The sequence below is a fragment of the Rattus norvegicus genome, chromosome 19 (genome assembly GCF_021556685.1).
Source record: "Rattus norvegicus strain SHRSP/BbbUtx chromosome 19, alternate assembly SHRSP_T2T, whole genome shotgun sequence".
NCBI lineage: Eukaryota > Metazoa > Chordata > Mammalia > Rodentia > Muridae > Rattus > Rattus norvegicus.
Window position 1 is genome coordinate 9,720,554 of NC_141552.1, and position 22,370 is coordinate 9,742,923.

The 22,370-nt window shown below is 53.7% G+C and overlaps 1 protein-coding gene across 1 annotated transcript; it reads right to left on the bottom strand.

The window, feature by feature from the left end:
• Positions 1-816: 816 nt before the first annotated feature.
• On the bottom strand, positions 817-22,307 carry Mmp15 (matrix metallopeptidase 15). The gene is given in 10 exon segments (NM_001106168.2): positions 817-2,531; positions 3,242-3,357; positions 3,507-3,657; positions 5,014-5,152; positions 5,540-5,793; positions 6,517-6,678; positions 6,982-7,289; positions 8,704-8,832; positions 9,611-9,759; positions 21,613-22,307. Coding segments are annotated over 10 exon segments (1,974 nt in total). The 5' UTR covers positions 21,763-22,307; the 3' UTR covers positions 817-2,115.
• Between the last annotated feature and the right edge of the window lie 63 nt (positions 22,308-22,370).

Consider the following 22,370-nt stretch of genomic DNA (forward strand, 5'->3'; position numbering starts at 1 on the left):
GGCAGGGCAGGCTGGGGATTATATATAGGAAAGCCAAGATGGGTCCTCCCTGGTCCCTACCACCTGCTGCTCTGTGAGTTGAGGAGCTCAGAGCTACTCTGGGCTTTGAGGGCCAACCCTTTTAATTCTCCTCAGCCCACTCCTATACAAAGAGAGGAAGGGGTGGGGTGGAGAGTCCGGATAGAGAGCCCTGTTGAAGGACCTTGCTGATGACTTAGCAAGGGTAAGTGATGGAAGGGAGCCTCCGATTTGGCTCAGGACTTGACACGGGAACTTCAGATGGACCCCAGTTCAGCAGCCACACCCAGCCCTACAGCATCCCAGTTCCTGTAGTCTTGGGGCCTGTGGTGGGGGTGCCCCTGCAGACAAGGCAGCAGGTTCTAGTGCATTTTATTCTCCCGACATGGAGGGAAGATTCTGGAGGCAAAGTGGCCCTGTTACTTGACTCTCTTCAGACCCATCCCTCAGTTCTCGTTCAAGCCACCTCTCAGGCTGCCCAAAATCCAGTCCAGGTGGGTGGGACGATTGGGCGGCCTCATCTGGCTCTTCTTATCGCTGCCGATGTGGAGTGGTTTGAGAAGGTAGGCTGTCCCTCTCATCACCACCAATGCCAAATAAACCTGGTTCTGGGCCTCAGCCCAGTCAGTCCTCCCCCATCCCCAACCCCCACTCCCCGTTCTCCCCACACTCTTCCCTGGCTCCCTGGACTCCATCCCAAAGGTCCTCCCAAACTGGGAGTAGGATATTCCTCAGCAGCCCAGCCTGGCCCCAACCCTGCCAGGCAGGTCTTCCGTGCCGCATGCTACAGCCCAGGCATACAAACTCGGCCACACTCGCCGGCTGTACATTTAATCAGTGCACATTATTTACAGAACTAAACGATGCGGGGAGGGGGTGGATGGCCCCACCCCTCGCTGGCTCTCAGGTTCTGTAGAGGTGATACCTAAAGGGTGCTGCTGGCACACCCCTCCCATCTGTCACCTCTAGTGCCAGGCTCTAAGAATCCACCACTTGCAGAGAGGCGGTGACCCAGAGGACCCTGGGTGGCCGCCCTCAAGGTTTAGGAGGCAGAAGAGCCAGAGCCAGCTGTTACAGTACCATTTCCCACAGAAGCCTCCTGCTGACTCCAGGATGAAGAGAGGAAGGGGGGCCCCCCTTTCACCCCTAGGACACTTCCCAGGCCTTAGTGGATTCCTTTGGGGGTTCCACAGGCTCTGTGTAGGGTGAGCTGCTGGCCTGAGCCTAGTAGTGTTGTGTGGGAACAGGAATCTGGAAGGGAGGAAGTCCATAGTCTGGTCTGGGACCTGCTGAACATCCACACTGCCAGGAATCGACTGGGGACCTCTGGTACCCTAGTATGTGTGTCTGCCCCATGTCCCCAAAGGTTGGGACAAGGACAGCAGAAGCCAGAGGGTAGAGGGAGTGCCCAGCCTCCTGAGACCTTTGGGGTAATGAAAGAGAACATGGGCAGTCTAGGGAAGGAGGAGCTTAGTTACTAGCACTGGGAGGGGAGCTTCGCGGGCTCCCTTTGGTCCTTGGTGAGACGGGTCAGGGCCTCTTCCTAGAGGAAAGGAAGCTGCAAGCCCAGGGGTGAGTGGGAGTTGCCCGATGCCAGGATTGGGGAGGGCTTTCAGGATTCTGGGCTTCTTAGTAAACCTAAGAAGACGGAACCAAGTCTCAAGGTTATCAGGGCGGCCCCTGGGCCGTACGCTCCCTAAGGCAAATTCAGGAGGGTAGAGCCCCAGCTGGGCTCCTTCAAGGCAAACACAGCTCAGACGCGGGAGGAGAGAGGTTCAGGCTCAAGGGCCAGAGCTGGAGAAGCTTCCCAGCCCTCTGCCATCTGTCCGTCTTCCAGAGGTGTGAGCCTCTGTCCCTTAGTTCCTGCCTGGAGCGGTACACTCAGAGATCTCTAAGCATCTCCTGGCCGGAGTCAGGAAAGCAGAAACAAAGGGTGGGTGCCCAAGAGAAAAGACCCCTGGGCATAAATAAAGGAGGGCAGGGGCTGGACTGAGGGGGAGTGTGTGGCTAGGAGGGCGTCCCGCCGCGCCGCGCGGAGCATCCGGGTCCACACAGACCCTGCAGACCTGAGCACCGGGTGCTGCGGGTGCCACGTGATCACACCCACTCCTGCAGCGAGCGCTTGCAGTAGAGCAGCATGCGGGGTGCGCCCTTGCGCTGCATCTGCACCAGAGCGAAAGCCAGGCCCAGTATGCAGAGCAACAACAGCAAGGGGACCAACACCATCACCACGTTCACTGTCCGAACCACCTCCTCCATCTGCACCACCACGCGGCTGCCCTCATCCTTGTCTCCCACATCCTCTTCCTTGCTGTCATCCTCTGTCTCAGGCTCTGCACCCCCGTTGGGGTTGAAGGGCGGACGAGCCACATCGGGCCATCGCGATCGGGGCTCCACGTGCTCCTGGCAGCCCATGAAGTCCCGCAGGATGGATTTGGGGTGGCCGGGTTCCATCCGCAGGCGCTCGTTGTTGAATTTCCAGTACTTGGTGCCCTTGTAGAAGTAGGTGTAGGCTGTAGGAACAGAGAGGACAGAATGGCTTCAGGCTGGGGAAGGTATGTAACTTGGCGGTAGAGCATTTGTGGAGCATGTTAAATGGTCCTGGGTCTTCCAGCTCCAAAACCTGGTTAGACAACCACCCAGAGCTGCTCTAGACCAGCTCTCTGGCCTAGAGGATCCTGCACGCATCCCAGGAAGGGCTAGGTCTGAAGAACAGGGCATGCCTGGGTTTTACTGAGCACAGTGACATTTCTGCACATAGAAGCCGGTGGTCAGCGGGGGAATGGCAAAGCCGGCAGGCCTGCCCTGAACATGAGAGTCCCAGACAAAGAATCAGACACACACGGAGGCCCTGCTGGAGAACTAATGGAGTCACAATGCCTGTCACTCAGTTACAATGACAGATACTAGGGCTTCTTTTGCAGGTCTGTGAGTAGACCGGCTCCCAGTGCTCTGAACGACTGCCCTGAGGCTTAGAGTGCAGAGCCTGAGGCAGAGGCTTTAGCTCCAGACATAGACAGACATGGGAGGTACCTAGACAGCAGCCTCTCTAGCTATGGGGTTAAAGGTCCATCAGATTCCGGAAGGGCAGGATGTCATGCTGGGGCATGACACAGCTAGGTCCCCCTTCCATATCACAGGACCTTGGACAAGCCCTGCATTCTGTGTATGATGCAGAGTATGTGGCAAGTGTTGGGTCCTCTGGGAGGGGATGGTCTGGTACCTGCATCGTTGCTGAGGAAGGCCCCTTTGGGAGAGTTGGGGATCCCTTGCCAGACACTGATGGGCTTGGGGTAGCCAGGGTCTCCATGCTGTGTCTCCTCATTGAAGCGCCAGTACCTACGGCCAGAAGTATTAGGCTATGAAGCTGGAGCCCTTGCTTGGGCGTTGGCTTTTCCCTCATAGGCTCTCTCTCCAGGACGGTCTGAAAGGGAGAGGGCCCGGCTATAGCCTCCTCCTTTAAGGGAATGACATGGCAAACTGCTCACCTGTCAGCTTGAAAGAAGAAGGTGTGCCCTGTGGGCTCCCACCAGATGGCTGTGTCAATGCGGTCATAGGGGATGTCTGTACCATAGCTGCTCAGTGGCTGCGGGTAGCCAGGCTCCAGATTGGCTTCTCGGAAAAGCCAGTAGCGGTTACCTACACAGGGGGCAGGAGGCTGTGTGAGGGCGGGCCTGGGTTGGGGACGGAGGTGGCAGAGGAAATGCTTTTCTGAGTCCGCCGTCCATTGACACCATCACTGCCCATCTCGACACATGTATACACAGTACCACACATACTCACATGATGCTCCACATGCGTCTACGCCTATCCTCAGGCCACTCGTTTCTCTGTGTACAAGTCAACTGGCTACACCCAGTCCGAATCACACTCTACATGGCCCTTCATCCTACAGGAAACCTCCTCTAGGCCTGGGAGGTGTGTCTCACTAGACTTTTATAAACTTCCCATTTCAGTCTGAGGCCAGCCCTGTATTTAGAGAATTCCCACCTAAGGGAGTTCTATCAGGGGTACTGATCTACCAGGGGTACTGGTCTATCAGGGGTACTGGTCTATCAGGGGTACTGGTCTATCAGGGGTACTGATCATCTATCAGGGGTACTGATCATCTATCAGGGGTACTGTTCTATCAGGGGTACTGGTCTATCAGGGGTACTGATGATCTATCAGGGGTACTGGTCATCTATCATGGGTACTGATCATCTATCAGGGGTACTGATAATCTATCAGGGGTACTGATCATCTATCAGGGGTACTGATAATCTATCAGGGGTACTGATCATCTATCAGGGGTACTGATCATCTATCAGGGGTACTGGTCTATCAGGGGTACTGATCATTGGTACTGATCTATCAAGGGTACTGATCTATCAGGGGTACTGATCATCTATCAGGGGTACTGATCATCTATCAGGGGTACTGATAATCTATCAGGGGTACTGGTCTATCAGGGGTACTGATCATCAGTACTGATCTATCAAGGGTACTGATCTATCAGGGGTACTGATCATCTATCAGGGGTACTGATCATCTATCAGGGGTACTGGTCTATCAGGGGTACTGATCATCGGTACTGATCTATCAAGGGTACTGATCTATCAGGGGTACTGATCATCTATCAGGGGTACTGATCTATTAGGGTTACTGCCCCCAAGGCTTTCCTCCTTCAGACAAATGCAGAGATCTTGGCCAATTGGGCTTAGGGACCTGTTCTGACAAAGGACAGCTTGCTCTTCTGGGGATTCATTCCCAGGAGAACAAAAGGCAGAGGTGGGGGCATGAGGTGGAGCTTCTAGACTACAGAAGATAGGCAGGGATACAGTCATAATCCAGGCGGCCCTGGCCAGCAGGGTCTAGGACTGCCTAACCCCCCAGCCTCTGGCTACCTCTCCACTCAGTTTCCTCCAGTCCACAGTGGGAATGGGAATGCAGGACTCTCTCCTCCCCTAGATCCGCTAGGGCAAGAAGGCTGCCCGGTCACAGCATCCAGCTTACCTTTGAAGAAGACGAAATGCCCATCCTGACGTTCATAGGCAGCACTAATGTTCCCAGGCAGGCCACGCCAGAAGTGGCCAATTGGCATGGGGTAGTTGTCCAGAACACGGTTGTGCCGGACTCGCCAGAACCAGCGGCCCTGTGGGAGAGGGTGGGTATTGATGGGCAGCTTGTGCAAGATACCGTGGCTTAGGGTGGGCGCTGTGCTCACTCTGTTCCTTCCCGGGTCAGGGATGATGTGTCAGACAGGCCATGGAGACCCTGAGAAGCCAGGCGGTACCTGGAGAGTCAAAGCAGCTCCAAGGAGGGAGCTTTGGTCTGAGGAGCGGGAATCTGATTGCTATGTGACCCTTGACAAGCTCCTTGTTTCCTTAGATTGGTTTCCTCCTGGTCTAGGGTCTGGTAAGCACCCAGAAGCTGTTAGCAAGGGAGGAGCCAGGCAAGGCTCTGAACAGGTTTAGAGGAGGGGAGAGGAAGGTCAGGTTCTGGGTTGGCTGGAGAAGGCACTAGAAGGGTGGGGCCAGACCTTGAACACAAACATCTCTCCACGGAGTACAGCCACTGTGTCGAAGTTGCCATCGCAGATGTTGGGGCCATACTGGTCAGGCCTCTCTGTGGCTCGGGGCTGGGGTGGGGGCCCTGGTTTGGGGGGCCTCTCTGGCTTCCCACCTGGATGTGGTGGCTGGGGAGGCCGAGGTGGCTGGTGGTCTGGCCGTCCTGGCCGCCGGGGCCTCACCGTGGGGAGAGGCCGGGTGGGCTGTGGCTTACCATCTGGGGAGCCTACAGAGAGGAGGAATCAGGCAGTGAGCGAGCAGATACAGAGCCTAGCCTGGATGCCAGGTTCCCTATTCAAAATGCTGGAGTCCTGAGCCTCCCAGCCTGGAGAGACTTGAGCCCCAGCAGGCTTCCCCTCTAGGTACATGGTCCTGTTTAGCCAGAGAAGGCCTTTTCCTCTACCACATGATCACCCTTGCCCCACTACCCCAGTCTCCTCCACACAATCTTTTTCTTAACTCCTCTGCTGGTTGGGAGGCTACCTGCCTCTGCTTTGCCTGAGGACATTTTCCTTGCCTTCCTAAGGCCCCCGTAGAGACCCTGGCTTCGGCAACTTGAACTCCACCTGATGGAGAGCTCATTACTGAATTGCTGGGGATGGAGGACCTGACGAGGCTGACTCTTCCTAGGGCTGAACTTGGGGGTATCTGGCCCACTGTAGATTTGCTATATAGAGTCTGGGCTTGATAGGCAACAGTCTCAAATCCACCAGGAAGTCTGGGAAGTGCTGGGAACAAACTCAAGACTATGGGGTCCTTGGGACCTTATGATACTCTAAGTCTAGTAGGGATAGATCCAAAGGTAGGCGGGAAATAGGGTGGCTCATCTATATCCCCTTGCAGCTGCAGCCTGGAGCCACAGTGTGGGTTCTAGGCAAGTGACTGGGCCTCAGTTTTCCTGCCTATAGAATGGGGGCAGAGTAGTACCGGCCTCACACGGCCAACTCACCATACAGCTGCTGGATGCCCCGAAGGTCATCCTCGGGCAGCTGGAAGTTGTCAGTGTCCATCCACTGGTAGAAGGGTGCCATGATAGCGCTGGGGTTGCTTGAGTGCTCCAGTCCTAGTGCGTGGCCCAACTCATGCACAGCCACCAGAAAGAGGCTGATTCCTGTGGTGAAGGCATACACGGTCACTTTGGGTCATCCTAGGCCCTCCTGGGTGTCATGGATCCTACTCTTGCTTCTCTCTTGGATAGGGTTGAGCTTCTCTTACTTTTGGCTTGATTTCCCCATCTGAGAAATGGGCCCAACATACCCTTCTCTTCCCACCTTCCCTTGGTGGGACAAAAGAGTGAGATTAAGTACGGGGCTCCAGAGTCATGAATAGGGGACATTCTCTCCTCTTGAACCTGAAGCTACTGAGCTGGAGGGGCCCTGCCTGGCGTGCTCCCACCCTCGCCAGCTATCCTCACCATGCAGGTCAGTGCTGGAGAAGGTCCAGGGTTCATCTGCGTCGAAATGGGTGTCCCCACCCAGACCAGGGCCGGGGAAATAGGCGTGGGCCAGAAAGCCACCCACGCCATCAAACGGTGAGCTGTCGCCATGGAAGCCAGAGGCAAAGAGTACCATGATGTCAGCCTCCGCTCGCCTTCGCAGCCGAATGTCGTCATAGGGTACTTCCTGGAAGACCAAGGGCGTGACCTGCTCCCACACTTGGAAAGCCCTGCGCACCGCCTCCATTGAGTTGTACCAGCCCAGCTTCTCTGTGTAGTTCTGGATGCTGCGGGTGGGTGGGAAGAAAAGAATGGACAGGGGCCTGTGGGATACTGTCCGTTGTTGCCACCTTCCTAAGAGTACAAAAAGCTGCCACACTATCCACTCTTAGATATGAATTAGAACTTGTCATAACTAGTTCTTTATTAAAATATGACCCTAAGTTTTCATGGAGGAAGACAAGCAGATCTAAAATAAGAAAGACAGTAAGGCCTGGTGGTGGTGGCACATGCCTTTAATCCCAGCACTCGGGAGGCTGGAGAAAGTGGATCTCAAAGTTCAAGGCCAGCTGATCTACAGAGTAAGTTCCAGGATAGCCAGGGCTACGTAGCGAGAGCCTCTCTTGAAAAAGCAAAAAGAAACAAAGAAAAAAAAATACAGTAAGGAGCTAAGTATGGTCATGCACACCTGAAATCCCATTACTTGGAAATTGGAGGTAGGAAGGTTGGGGGTTCAAGGTTACATAGCAAGCTTGAGGGCATCTCGGGTATGACACGAGGACCTGACCCGTCTTAGCAACACCTCCCACTCCCAATTCAAAAACTAAAAAAAAATGGTAGTGAAATTGGAAAGTAAATGAAAGCACAGCTTCTTCCTGGCCATGGGGTAGGGAGAGCTAAGCTCTAGGAAACAGGCCAAGCCACTCTGAATATTGACCCTAGGGCCAGGAAAACCCTAGTTTTAGCTGTGTGACCTTAGATACTTGACTAGACGGTTTCAGTTTCTTTTTTTGAAAGACAGCAAAAGGGGAGGGACTAATACTTTCTTTGTGTGTGGGGGATCCTTGAGGGGATTAAGGGAGATACTGCCTAAAGGATATACAGCCCAGAGCAGGGGTTCTCAGCCTTCCTAATGCGCTGACCCTTTACTACAGTTCCTCATGGCACGGTGACCCCAACCACACAGTTATTTTGTTTCTACTTCATGACTGTAACTTTGCTGCTGTTATGAATTATGATATAAATATCTGATATGCATGGGATCTGATATGCCGCCCCAGAGGAGTCGAAACCCACATGTTGAGAACCACTGGTCTAGAGCCTGCGTATAAAGCAGAAAGCCTGCAGCTTCCCTGTGGATTGGACTCAGCTGCTTGTGCAGTTAGACCGCCATAAACTGCAAGGGGGGGGGGGATCTGGCGGGGTGGACCATGAATTCACTCAAGGATCTGAGAGCAGGACATTTGACCCCCACACCTACTGACCAGGCTGATTCGGAAGCTCATCTGGCCACATTAGGCTGGTATGGCTTGCAGCCAGCTGGGGCCAGGAAAGGACCAAGCAGGAGAGACCCAGCCTTGCCTGGAGGGAGCTGGGACCACCAGCCCGGCTAGTCAGGCCTCTTCAGCTACGCTTCTGGGAAAGAAAGTCTAGGAGCCTCCGAGAGGAGCAGAGCAGTGCCCCTCAAAGCTGGACCCATACCTGAAGGTCAGATGGTAGTTGCTCCATGTCTTTCCTGTCAGGGTGTAACGCCTCCGCCGCCGCCGCAGGTTGGCTTTCACACGTACCCCAAACTGATCAGGAACCCCACAGCGGGGTCGCTTCATCCACCTGGACCACGGATAAAAAGGGTCAGCTTTGGGTTATCTCTTCTAGGTTGCCTCTTGCTTCCTACTTTTCCCTCACAGGGATGTATTGGGGGTGGGAGACTGGTTTCCAGAATAGCGGGTAAAGAGAGACTCCATTTTAAGAAAACTGAGCGCTCAGCAGTGACTCAAAAATGTATGCTCCTGCTTCAGTGTATAGTCCAAGCATGGGCTAGGTTCTCTTGTGGCCTCCTGTCCCAGTTCTGTGCTTCTCATTGTATCTGTAGATCCTACTGATTCTAGCTAGAGTAAGGCCTAGCTAGGTTGTCTCAACCAGGGGGTTCTGCACTTCCCATTCCCAAGCCTGTAGCAGGCATTACTAATCGAACATAATGCTCTTCCTGCCAAAGCTGGATTACATCATCTCTCCTTTACTTATCTATTTTACTATGTATGTGTGGCCACATGAATTTATGTGCACTATGCACATAGAGGTGTCCTCAGATACCCAGGACTGGAGTTACAGGGGATTTTGTGCTGTCTCCTGTGGGTACCAGGAACTGAACCTGGGTCCTTTGCATGAGCAGCGAACAATCTTAACTCTCCAGCCTCTATCTCGTCTTTCTTAGCATAAGGCTTCAGGCAACCATTCTAAATATTAGCGTGAAGATCAAATCTTTGCCATTCCTTATCCAGTTCACTCCTCTCTGAAAGTGTCATACACCTAAGGCTCCTCAGAGCAGGCCGGAGGCCAGGAGGCCCATGGGGTCTGGAAGGGGTCACACAGAGGGACTCGGACTCACGTTTTTGTCTCTTCATCAAGCACACCCGTGACAGGGATCCCATAGAAACTCTGCATCTCGGCAAGGGCAGAAGCCAGGATCTGGGCAGAACGCATGGTGGACATGTGGCGGCTAGGCTGGGGTAGGTAGCCATAGAGTCGCAGCCAGTTCTGCAAAGAATCCAGAGCAGGTCTGCTCGGTCACGGCTCAGAACCCTCTGAGACCTCCCAACTCAGAGAATTCAGTTCTTCCAGGGCCCATAATCCCCTCACCACCAAGCTCACCCCGGCTCTTGGGCTTTACCCCTGCTGCTTGGTACACCCCTAGAGGGGGTGAGGAGGTAAGATTTTGAGACGCGGTTTCTCTGTGCAGCCTAGTTGTCCTGGAACTTGCTTCGTAGACCAGGCTGGCCTCCAACTCATGGAGATTTGCCTGCCTCTGCCTCCCGAGCTCTGGGATTAAGGCATGTGCCACCACGCTCAGTCCAACCCTCTTTTTAATTAAAAAAAAAAAACACCTTTTTTTTTTTTTTTTTAGTTATGTTTGTGCGCATCCAGGTTCCCATGGAGTCCAGAAGAGGGTGTTGGCTCCCTGGAGCTGGAGTTAGAGGTGATTGTGAACCATATCGTACGACACAGGACCTGAGCTTGGGTCCTCTGCAAGAGCAGTACATGCCTGTAACTGCTAAGCTACCTCTCCAGCACCATTTAAAAAACAAACAAACAAACAAAAAAAAAAAAAACTCTGATAGTTTTTGTTTATTCTTTGGAAAATTCTGACATCTACCCAATTTTGAACACACCCCCATCTGCATTGGAGTTTTGACCGGCTTGCTCTTATGCAGGTCTTACTCGGGTAACCATCTGTTGTCGGCTGATGTGTTCATCATGTATGCCATGCCCAAGAGTCATCCTCTTACGACTCTCCCTCCTATCCCTCAGCTCAGAATTCTTCCTGCCTGACCTTCCACCCAGCCCTGATCTGTTAATAAATATGATTCATCCGCAGCTGAATGCTCACAGTTACACACACTTGGCACTTTGACCCTAACAAGGCTCTGCATCCACCACTACCCACTGTGCAAAGAGGCTTCTCTGACCAAGGGTAAGACCAGCGCAGACCTACGGGTTTAAATAGAAATATTTAGAGGGCAGTCCAACCGCATGGGTGGTTAACATAACAACAGAAAGTTCGGCCCGGCACCTATGATATTCTGGGTCACGAGAGCCTTTTCTCTTTCTTTCAAGTTATTTTTATTTTATGTGTCTGAGTGGTTGTCTGCATATAATGTGTATGTACCATGTGAGCGCCTGGTGCTCACCGAGGTTAGAAATGGATGTTAGATTCCCTCGAACTGGAGTCACAGATAGTTATAAACTATCTGAACCAGGCCCTCTACAAGAGCACACACACAAGACTGACACGCACTCACTCTCTCCCTCTCCCTCTCCCTCTCTCTCTCTCTCCCTCTCTCTCTCTCTCTTTCTTTTTGAGTCACGGTCTCTCTTCTATGTAGTTCTGGCTGGCCTGGAGCTTGCCTTATAGAACAGGCTGGCCTCAAACTCATAAGAGGTCAGTCTGCCTCTGTCTCCCGAGTACCGAGATAAAGGTGTACACACCCAAGTGTGGCTTTATTTGTTTGGGGTGCGTAAGGGTAAACACGTGGAGGTCAGAGGAGGTGGGTTCTCTCTCTTCTACCACACGGGTCCTAGGAATCAAGCTCAGGTCTCCAAGCTTGATGGCAAACACCTTTACCTATTGAGCCATCTCACTGGCTCCTCTTTCCAGAATCTTTTAAGGTTTCACCAGGTGGGAAATCCACTGGGTCCTGAAGCCTCTAGTAGTGTGTATAGGTGGGGGAGGAGAGACAGGCTCAGGTAGGGTGTGCCAAGAGGATGTGACAAGGCTTCTGCTGCAATTTATTTATTTATTTATTTTATTTTGAAACAGGGTCTCAGACTGACCTTTCACTTCAATGTAACCAAAGGATAACCTTAAAGCCTTATCTCCTGCCTCCACTTCCCAAGCGTACAGGTGAGCACTACTGTGCCCAGCTTCACACAGTGCCAGGGCTCAAACTCAGTCCTTCATGTATGCTAGGCCACCATCCGACCCACACACCTACACCTCCAGCTCCTACTGTCTGCACTGCATGCTTCCTCCTCTTTAAAATGAGGACCAGTGTGCTGTTACAGGGTGGCTTAGTTACAATTGCTTAATGAAAGGCCATCGAAGGGACCAGTGTTCAGTATAAAACACCTCAAGACCGAGTTCTCAGCACAAAGGAGACTTATTTGCCCTGAGGGACAAAGGGCAGGGAATAGGAGGCAAAGACAGGAGACAGAGGATGCGGGAGAAGGGGGAAGTCCTGTTCCAGAAGGACAGGACTGTCTTTGGATGGAGGAGACAAACGTGACCTATAGGCAAATGCAATTTATAAAGGTACAAGGGGGAACCCGTTTAATTTAATTGGGCATGTTAATTAGGGCAGCCAAAGGGGGCTTTGGTTGCTGGACTTCAGTACTTTGATAGCTGGACCTTGGTGGTCGGCCTCAAAGGGAGGGAGTGGCCAAACAAGGAAACAGGCCTTGGTGGTTGGCCTTATTTACTGGTTTTTAGCAAGGCAGAGAGTATGGGGAGAAGGCAAGACTGTAATGCTTGGGCTGGCTGGAGTCTCTTCAACCATGACCTTTGGAAGGGAAGGGTTTGTTTGGCTTACATGTCCATATGGCTGTTCATCACTGAAGGAAGTCAGGACAGGAACTCAAGCAGGGCAGGAACCAGGAGGCAGGAGCTGATGCAGAGGCCATGGAGGGATGCTGCTTCCCCTGGCTTGCTCAGCCTGCATTCTTATAGAACCCAGGACCACCAGCCCAGAGATGGCACCACCCACAATGCAAAGCTCCTCCCTGATCATTAATTATGAAAATGCCCTACAGCCAGATTTTTGGGGGGTATTTTCTCAATTGGGTTCCCTCCCTTCGGATAACTCTAGGTTGTGTCGAGGTAACATAAAATGAGAGTAAGATTTGAGAGGCACAGCTCCAGGAAAAGCACTTAGTACACAAAAACTGCATTCAATTCCTTTCTAGAACTTGCCAGGGAAATCCCACCCATGCATCCTTCCATCTGACCATCCATCCATCCATCCATCCATCCATCCATCCATCCATCCACCTATCACCCACTCTGCCAGATGTTCCTTTACACTCTAACATGACCTTTGCGGGGGGGTGGGGGCTGTGGGAAACATGGCCACCTAGAACTTATTGGCACCCAGGAGGCTGCACCAGAAAGGGGGGCTTCACAGCTCTTAGGTTCACGAATGCACCAGCAACCTGAAGTAGCAATTCTGATGAACGATTCTGAGAAATGCTAAGAAAGATCAGCTGCCTCATGCCCTCAAGACGGTGAGGGGATAGTATCCAGGTATAAGCGAGGAAACAGAGGCCTTCCTTGTCCTTACCGCATTTACCTGACCACTTGGACCGCTTTCTAGGTCGTTCAAGAAGGGGAAGGCTATACACTGAAGAAAGGAGGGAACCCAATTGAGAACACCCAAGGCAAGCTAGATACAAAAGATGCTTTGGGCTGACATCCACATGGTACCTCACTCAGCCCAGGGCAGCAGCGTCCAAGCTTGATGGGCAGATGGCTGCCGCACCAAGTCCCAGCCTGGCTGGCTGTGCAGAACCACTCAGCGACCCGAGGGCCTTGAAGAGTGGCAGAGTAGCAAGCAGAGACCTGGACCTAAGAATCAAGTGTTAGCTCTGTACAGAGTGGGGCCAAGCTAATTTAAAAAGGGAGGGGATGGCAGTCTGGATCAGGGCTTCAGCTGTGAGGTTCAGCAAGGATCAAGTGACCAAAAGCCCTGTAAATGTCATGGACGAGAGACCAGGGCTCTGACTGGCAACCTTGACTCTGCCAGCAGGCCTGAGGGGTCTAGGCTTTTAGTGAGACTGGCCAGGCATGAGCAAGACCAGGGCCCCGGGTAGCTGGGAGAGGAGGGAGCCCCCACGATTTTCCCACTGACACTTTACCCCTCTGACCCACAGGGTAATACCACAACAATGCCTTCATTCTTCCCCAGCACTGAAACCTCCAGAGCTCCTATGGAGAGTCCACTTCCCTTTTGGGCAGTTTTCCTGAAGCCTTGTGGAAGAGTCCAGTGGGCAAGACCACCAGGTTAATGGCAAAAGGCATGGAGCTGGTGTGTGTGAGTGTGTGTGTGTGTGTGTGTGTGTGTGTGTGTGTGTGTGTGTGGTGGGGGAGGTTTCAGTGGTGGGGTGGTTGCTGACAGATGAGGGCACCTTCATATCACCTATTTGCATAAGGTAAAAATATCTCCAGTGCCAAGCAATCAGAACCACATGGAGGGGCTGATTAGCCTATCTGCAGAGCCATAAGAGGGGCAGGCTGGGGACAGAGGCTCGGGAGGAACCCCTAGGCAGGGAGGGAAGGGGAGCTGGCCTGTTTGGAGCAAAGAGCTCTAGAGATCTGCAGAGATCTGGCAGAAGAGCTGTTTCATCCCAGAGCCAGCTCAGGGCTGCCAGACAGGTCCCAAGGGAGCCTGGTGGCTCTCCTTCACATAGTTAAATGCCTTTAAGTCCCCAGGAAGCACAGAATTTCCATCTCCCTATCAGCCATGCCTCCCAGCCCCTATTGGGGTGAAAGGGGCTGGTGACACGCCCCTGGGACAGGGACTGGTGAAGAGAGCTACAGCCTCCCAGTAGGAGGTGAAGCTGACGGCTGGCCCGCCACTGGCAAACTGGCGCCACTGGCAAACTGGCGAGCTCCAGGTGGCTGCACACCAAGTGTCCATGAATCGGCCAAGCAGGGCAGCAGACAGCAAGCACCCTGGGGCTTCTTCCCTTTCTACTGTTGGAAGTAGGAGCTCCGTCATCCCAGCACAGACCTGGCTGTGAAGAGATCTAGAGGCTAGCCACCCTGGTGGGAATGGGGGTACGCAGGGCAGCCACCACTGCCTTATAGTGACAGGCATTTCAGGCCCCTGAGCCCCAAATAGCTAAGTTACTCTGCTGCTTTGTGGCAAATGATGGGAACGGTACCCAAGATCCCACGGTGACAGAAGGCTATAGCCGGGCCCTTCCAGTTCCTACTGATGGTATCTGTCTCTTGTGTATAGCACCTCCTATTCCTCTTTGTCACCTAGAGATTCACAGGTGAGGCAAGCAGGCCGAGCTGTGCTTCCCTGGTGGGGAAACCGAGGCACGGAAGTCAGTACTGGGCACAGTAAAGGAAGGGTCCTCCCTTTCCACAAGGGCCACAAGACCTCTCCCATCTTTACACCAGAGTGTGCCTATGGGGGTGTTCCCCGAGACCCGAGAGGCTGGCCGACCTAGCCATTGCTTTGAGTTTCCGCTCCATCCAAGAAGAGTATCTATTGGTGTTGCAAGAGAGTGGCTGATCTCAAGCAGGAAGGCAAATTCAAAAGGGAGATTCCTGGTCCTTATAAGACAGTAAACACATCACCCGAGAAACTGCTGTGCCCACAACCACTCCTGAAAGACAAACACCCCCCTATGCTCATTGTTCTTGGAGCAAGGTTCAGAGGCAGTGAGCTGACCGCTCCAAGTTACCCATAGACCTGGGTGTGCAGGAGATCCCTGCAGTGTTCCCAGATCCTTGGCCTAGTATGCTGGGCTCTGGCCCTTCTCACAGCACAGCACTGGGGTAGGGCACCTAATCCTCTCCACACCCAGCGTCTCGTCTCGGGCTGGGTCTGGGCACTGAGCCAGCCTGCTCTCCTCCAGGCCTGTGGAAGCAATATGGAGGGACTTAAGCCTGAAGGGAGGGCGCATCTGAGAAGGAGACCCCGGATCCCAGATCCATGCTGTGCCTAGAGCAGCTATTGGAGAGGGGAGACAGGACTGGGGCCTGAGCCATTGCTGTGGACAATATCCTGCTCCTGGGGCTTACACTAGGGGAGTGTCCAGGAGTAGCACATCCTCCCACCCCACCCCCGCCCTGCCCCCTTCCTCTCAAGGCCCTTATCAGGCCTCAGGTGATAAAGACAATCTTAAAGGTTCTGCTCTGTCTCTCACCTCAACTCCTATGGTAATCTGAGCAGCCCCAGGTGTGATCTGCTCAGCCAGGTACAAAGGGAAGCTTGTCAGGACCATCAAAGAGGAATCCGCCCCTAGACCTTCTAAGATGTGTGTGTGTGTGTGTGTGTGTGTGTGTGTGTGTGTGTGTGTGTGTGTAGGGGGGGCATTCCAAAGCAGCCAAGCCCAGCCACCTCTCTGAGGCAGGGCCACAGATTCATCCGGCAGGGCCACAGATTCATCCGGCAGGCACTCCTGAAGAGACAGAGTACTTAGAGCTACCCTAGGCAGCTGATCCCAGCAAGGACCCTTAGAGAGCACCCCACCCCCAGGGCTGAGTAGAAACTAACTTTGGCCGTGTTTCTGAGTAGAAACTTGCCCAGGCCCTGGTCGCTTGCTCATATTAAAGGCCTATGAGAAACTGTGGCTAAGAGAACTCTGAAACTTAGTTTCCACCTCTGCGAAATGGGGTCATGCGGACAGAACAGGACAAAAAGCTTGGATGACTAGACATTAGGCCAATAAAGGAAGAGAAATTTAGTTGAGCATGGTGGCACATGCCTTTAATCCCAGCACTTGGGAGGCAGAGTTCAAGACCAGCCTGGTCTACGTAGCAAGCTCCAGGCTGGTCAGGGTTACATAGAGAGACCCTATCGTAAATTGCCCAGACTACTCAATTCTCATACTTCTGGCGGTAGCATGGTCCATTTAAACAGTTCTAAGGGATGTGCATTTGGGGAGCCTAATCTACTTCTTGATATGAACCTAAGATCCTTCTGCCTCTGGTTTCCAAATCCTGGTGTGATGGTTTGTGTATGCTCAGCCCAGGGATTGGCACTATTAGATGGTGTGGCCCTGTTGGGGTAGGTGTGGCCCTGTTGGGGTAGGTCTGTGACTGTGGGTGTGGGCTTAAGACCCTCACCCTAGCTGCCTGGAAGCCTTCAGATGAAGATGTAGAGCTCCCAGCTCCTCCTGCACCGTGCCTGCCTGGACGCTGCCATGCTCCCGCCTTGATGCTGCCATGCTCCCACCTTGATGATAATGGACTGAACCTCTGAACCTGTAAGCCAGCCCCGATTAAACATTGTTCTTTATGAGAGTTGCCTTGGCCATGGTGTCTGTGCACAGCAGTAAAACCCTGGGATATAAACACATATCATCATGCCCAGACCACTATGAGTCTGGAAAAAAAGATTTGTATGTGTTAGCATGTAAGTTGAGGTGCTCTTGGAGGCCAGAGGCCTAAGCAGTAGTTGTGAGATGCCTAATGTGAATGTTGGGAACTGAATTCCGTATGCTTTGCAATATGCACCCTGTGACATCATCTCTCCCTCTCTCTGGGCCCACAAGTCTCCCTGCCCCCAGTATTGGGGATTGATTGATTACAGAGCCTAGAGAATGCCAGGCAAGCGTTCTACCTCTGAACTTACTAACCCAGACTTTTTTTTTTTTTTAAACTTCTTATTTTGAAACAGGGTCGCATGAGGTTGCCTAGGTTGGCGGGGATCAGGCTGCCCTTAAACTTGAAATTCTTCTGCCTCAGCCTCCTAAGGCTCTGAGATTACAGGCCAGGGCCACCATGCCCCTACTGCACTTAAAGAAGGCTGTGGGTGATGGTGATTGTCGGGGACTTCCAGCCAGGGAAGCAGGAAGGAGGCAGCCACCCAACCCGCCCCCACAAGCCTTAACCTGAAGGAAAAACAAACGGGTCCTTTGGCCTATGGGAGGAGAGGGGTGGGGCGGGAAAGGCCTTTGTTTGCCAAGAGTTCTCAAGGTTGGCTAGAGACCAGGCCTTGAGTATCACCTGGACCTTGGGGCTCCCCAGGCCAGGGTCTGGGTGGGAGTAGGTAGGGAACTGGGTAGCTTTGGCAGAACCCCTGAAAAGACCTGGGTCAGTATCAGCAGGTTCCTACTAGCCAAAGGAACTCACGGGGTGATGCCTTGCAATTTGACCTTTAGCCCAATCTGAGGCACCAAGACAGAAGGCTGTGGGTTCAAACTTCCATTCTGCAGTCCCTGGCTATGTAACCTGAGGTACCTTCACCTGGAGAGCTCACTTTCCTCTTCTATATGTATTAAAAGCAAGGAGAAATGTGAAAATGCTTCTAGAATGTTCTTGGACAGAACTAGTTTGATAACCGTACTGAAATAAGGCCTGGGACTCCTGGGCTGGCTGTGCATAGCATTTACAGCATCGCCAACAAGCAGAGTAATTTTCCCTGTGACACCACCAAGCAGACGTCACGGCCATTCCATTTTACAAGCGAGAGACCTGAAGTTCAGACAGGTTCAAAAGCTCATCGACAACGAATGCTGCTTGATACTCGGCCGTTAATTTTACCAAGGGCTATGATGCTAAGTGGTGGACACGGAGCTGGGGTCCTCGTGTCTCCACGTGGTTCCCAGGTGTACGGGTCAGCTTTAGAGAGTTGACGCAGACCTGGCTCTGTAGGCTGCATGACTCTGGGGACTCGGCCATTGGTGGCTATGGGACATGGGATATCTCCTGACAGCAGAGGAGGTCGAGGCAGGCCTTCTGTTTATTTCCTCCTGTCTCTTTGGGGCTCACATGGGATTCAGTGGGAGGTATTCCTTGCATACCCTTGGCAAACCTAAATCTGCCACACTTGCCTGGGGCTGCATACCCCTGATTGCTAGTCTCTAGGCATTCTCAGAACGAACACACATCCTTGGGGGAACAGTGTTCCAGAGGCCTAATTCTCAAGCACTGGGGTGGGGGCGGGGGCTCTTCCTGCCAGAAGGTGCTAATATGCTCAGGCCTGGGAATGCTCAACTACCCTCAGAGTCTCAGGACCTTACATAAAGCTGTGGGCTGTGGATCTGCCAGGATTCCCTTTGCAAGGAAGAGGTGTGGAAGCAACATCCTCAACCCCTTTGTTTCTGCTGACTCATAGACCGCGGTGCCATGCAATTGGCCTTGGGGTTCCTGCCTTGGTGTCCACTAAATCTTGGGGCGATGTTAAGGATGCAACATTTGAATCCCTCAGGCTGAAACCAAAGTCCCAGCAGGGTAACACTGGCAAGGACCACCTGAATCCAGACACAAAAGGGGCACAGAGGGACAGCCAGAACTAAATCCGTGGTGGAAAAGGCCTTTCTACACCCACAGCATGACATTCTCAGCTGACTCAAGTGACTTGGGTGGCCGGTTTCTAGGCTTTTAGAGGAAATCTTTAGGGGAGAGAGCACGGATATGGGAACATACATTCCCATGATGTTTTCTGTTCACATCTAGGGATATCTTTTAGAAGTCTCTTTCCTCCTTGGGGTGGGGTAATATTAAAGTATGTGTGTCCAAGGGTCACAGTGGGCAGGCCAGGGCCATATGCTGTTCCAACGAAGACACACAAGGAGGTCAATGATGGGTGGGCCAAGGGAATCCCAAACACAGTGACATGTTAAGGACTAATGTGAAAGATGGTCTATATCTGACCCCAGTCCTCAACTGTGCCCATCTTGAGAATGGGTGGAGATACAATATCTGAGTCATCCTTGCTGTGAGCCTAACGTGAAACCCCTTTCCCTTCAGAGAAGACATGAGACCTGTACAGCTTCTGTTCCTAGCTGAGAAGGAATGTTAACATGAGGAGGGGACCTAGAGGGACCATCACTGGCCTATAAGAGGAGATGGACACACAGACAGTGACTCCAGACAGATCTGAAGACCAAAAGTCCTGGTGGTGCTGGCACATGACTTTAATCCCAACTAGGGAGGCAGAGGCAGGTGGATATCTCTGAGTTTGAGGCTAGCCTAGTCTACAGAGCATTCTGAAGGCACCCTAGTTGACTGCAGTCTCCTTGCCTCCTTTTGCTCACATTCCTCAGTGGTCAGATGGGGACAGGAAGACTTCTGACACTATTCAGGAAAGGTGGGATTGCCCAATTTTGGTGTTGGTGGCACCACACTTGTGAACTCTGGCAGCCTGAGTCACTTCCACAGGATAGGCTAAGAGTGCTAAGTTTCGGGAAGGAGCGGGAGAAGAGTTTCCCTAGTAAAGAGTAAAGGCACTCAGGTTGTTAGAAATTGTAGCCACAGAGCAGGGCAGGGTCCTGATGGGGTGGCAAGGTGGCACCATCCAGGTGGGGTTCTAGATCACAGTGTCTATCCAGGGGAGAACATGAGAGAGTAGCTTTGCCGAGGCAGGCGGGCTACTTGGGGCTGACTGCACGTGTGCAGCAGCTCCTAGCACAGGCCAGTGTCCGGTTCCTTAATCTAGTGAATTCCTGTGGCTGCCACCTGGGAGGCTGAAAAGAGGCAGGGTGTTGGCCTTGGCTCAGCTATCCAGGTACTCACAGCCATGAACTGCCCAGAGGTCAGGAGCTGTGGGTTCCCTCAAGTGAGAACCAGAACCCCTTCCAGCCACAGCCTAGGCACAGCCACAATTGTACTCCGAGTCAATCCTGGCCAGGGACATCATTGGTTTGGTTTCTTCTGTGGGGTGTGTGTGTGTGTGTGTGTGTGTGCGCGTGTGTGTGGTGGTAGACTGTGGACACACTTAGCTGTATGTCCTCAGTTGGAGGAGGCTCCCCAGGCCTCAGCTTCTGGCCATCGAGGAGATCCATTCACAAGGCACAACCACCAAACTCCAGCTTGGTCTGTATAGGCCACAAACTCTCTGGGAGAATCCGTGACTTGACAATTCTTTGGCATCTTCTCCAGTGGTAGCACCTTGGTTACAGGCAAACAGTTCCTACCAGCAGGAGCTCCCTGTAAGCCTCTGACCCAAGGCCTTGTGAACTGGGTTGGGCTCCCTGCAACCGTCTGATCTGATGAGAGGAGGGCAAGGCAGGTGGAGGATTGGAGGTGTAACTGCCCCCCATCCCCCAGTTTTCTATTAAAGTAGGGTGGGGGGAGAGATTGAAAAAAAAATCTCTCTCAGGCAGACTAGAAAAGTGGGCAAACCTTCGGGGCTGGGATGGAAGAATAAGCTGTCTGCAGATACAAACAGTGCTCCAGAAAAGTGGGTAAGCCTTTGGGGCAAAATGCACTGTCTGCAAACCATCGTTCTAGGCAGCCCAAGGGCACCCAAGACCCTTGCTGGTCCTCTCTCCGGACTCCATATCTAGTCTCCCTTTCTCCCAGGGTTGGAAAGAATGATCATTAAAAGTTCGATGGCACCCTATGGTGACCTAGCTAGCTCACTAGGGGCATAAACTGGAACAGGAGGTACGGGCAGGGACTCTGATCGAGAAGACCGCGCCTGGTCACTCGCCAGACCAATTCGGAGAGCGGCCAGCATATGGATGTCAGCCGGGTTTCCAGAGAAAAGAGGCGTGGAGTTTACCCAGTTTCACCCAGGCCTGGGTGTAGAGGCGCTGGTGGGAAAAGTGTTTCGGAGATAGGGTCTGTCTTTCAGACCCCATCCCTGGCGTGGGAATGTTTCAGCGCAAAAAAAAAAAAAAAAAAAAGTCACCAAAGCACCTTTGCAATCGGTCATCAGCCTGGGAGAGTCACACCCATCCCCCAACTCTCTTGGCCACCCGGGTAACGCACACTGTCTGCCAAAGGAGTGTCAATCAAAGCATGAGCGCTGCGGGGCTCTTGCTCCGCCTGAGCTCTCACTACCCGCAGCACCCCACCCCTCATCACTCGTAAAGCCCACAGTGCGCGGATACGGCTCTCGAGGAATCGCGCGGGCTAAATGACTAGAGGCAAGGGCTAGGGGCTGCGGAAGCGGCTGCAGAGACTCAAGCTAGGGTGGGTCAGTGCCCCGAGCGGCTTCAGGGTGCACAGCAGCTGCGAGCCCTGTGCTCCCAGGGCTTTGGGAAGAGGCGCTCAGCAGAGCTCTGACCAGGGGAGTGGCAGCCTGCCAGGGCCGCTTTCTACCCAGGCTCTCCAGTCCGGATCCGTCCTCACCCTCTAACGCCGGGTGCGTCTCCCCCACCTGCAGGCCCCCTCTGCGGGTGTGGTTCGTTCTACATCCCTCGGGTTCTTACCTCAGCGGCGTATACTTCGGCGTCTTCAGACGCTGTACCGCCGCCCAGGCAGTCCAGAAGCACCAGTAGCAGCAGGAGCAGCGAAGCTCGACTGCTGAGGCAGCTGCCAGCGCAGCCTGGCCGTCCGAGTGCGCTCCGGTCGCTGCCCATGCTCTTCGGCAGCCAGCCGGGTTCGGAGCGCTGCACGCGGGCTAGCTCGCTGGCCAGCACCGCGTTCTCGCACGCGGCTGGAAAACTTGCGACGCTCCCTGGCTCCCAGCCCCGCGGGCGCGCGGCGGACCTCGGTCTCCCCGTGCCTGCCGGAGCAGCTCAGGTCCCCTCTGCAAATTCCCAAACCGGGTGAGAAGCGGGCAGGGCAGGTCGGGGCACGCGGGGACTCGCCCGCTGGAGAAGGGGACCGGCCGAGCTGCACGCCGCAGAGTCTTGCAGCGTCGGCGCGGTGCGCCCTGGCCCCGGCCCCCCGAGAGCAAGCCCAACTCCAGAGCCTTTGTCTGGCTCAGCGATCCGGCCGCCCGGTCCCGCGGCGCCCCCTGCGCGCCCTGCTCTCTCTGTCCATGCCCAGGTTCCCCCGTGCTGCCCAGAGCGCGCGCTTCCCTCTGGTGACTCCACTAGCTGCCGCGCCCAATCGGACCCGGATCCCCAGGCAGTCCCGGGAGGGGCGCAGGGAACTGGTCTGAGAGAGCGACGAGCCCGCCAGCCAGCTAGCCAGCGCCCGGCGTCCCCGGCGAGTTTGGCTCCGCAGCCCTACTCCCAGTGCG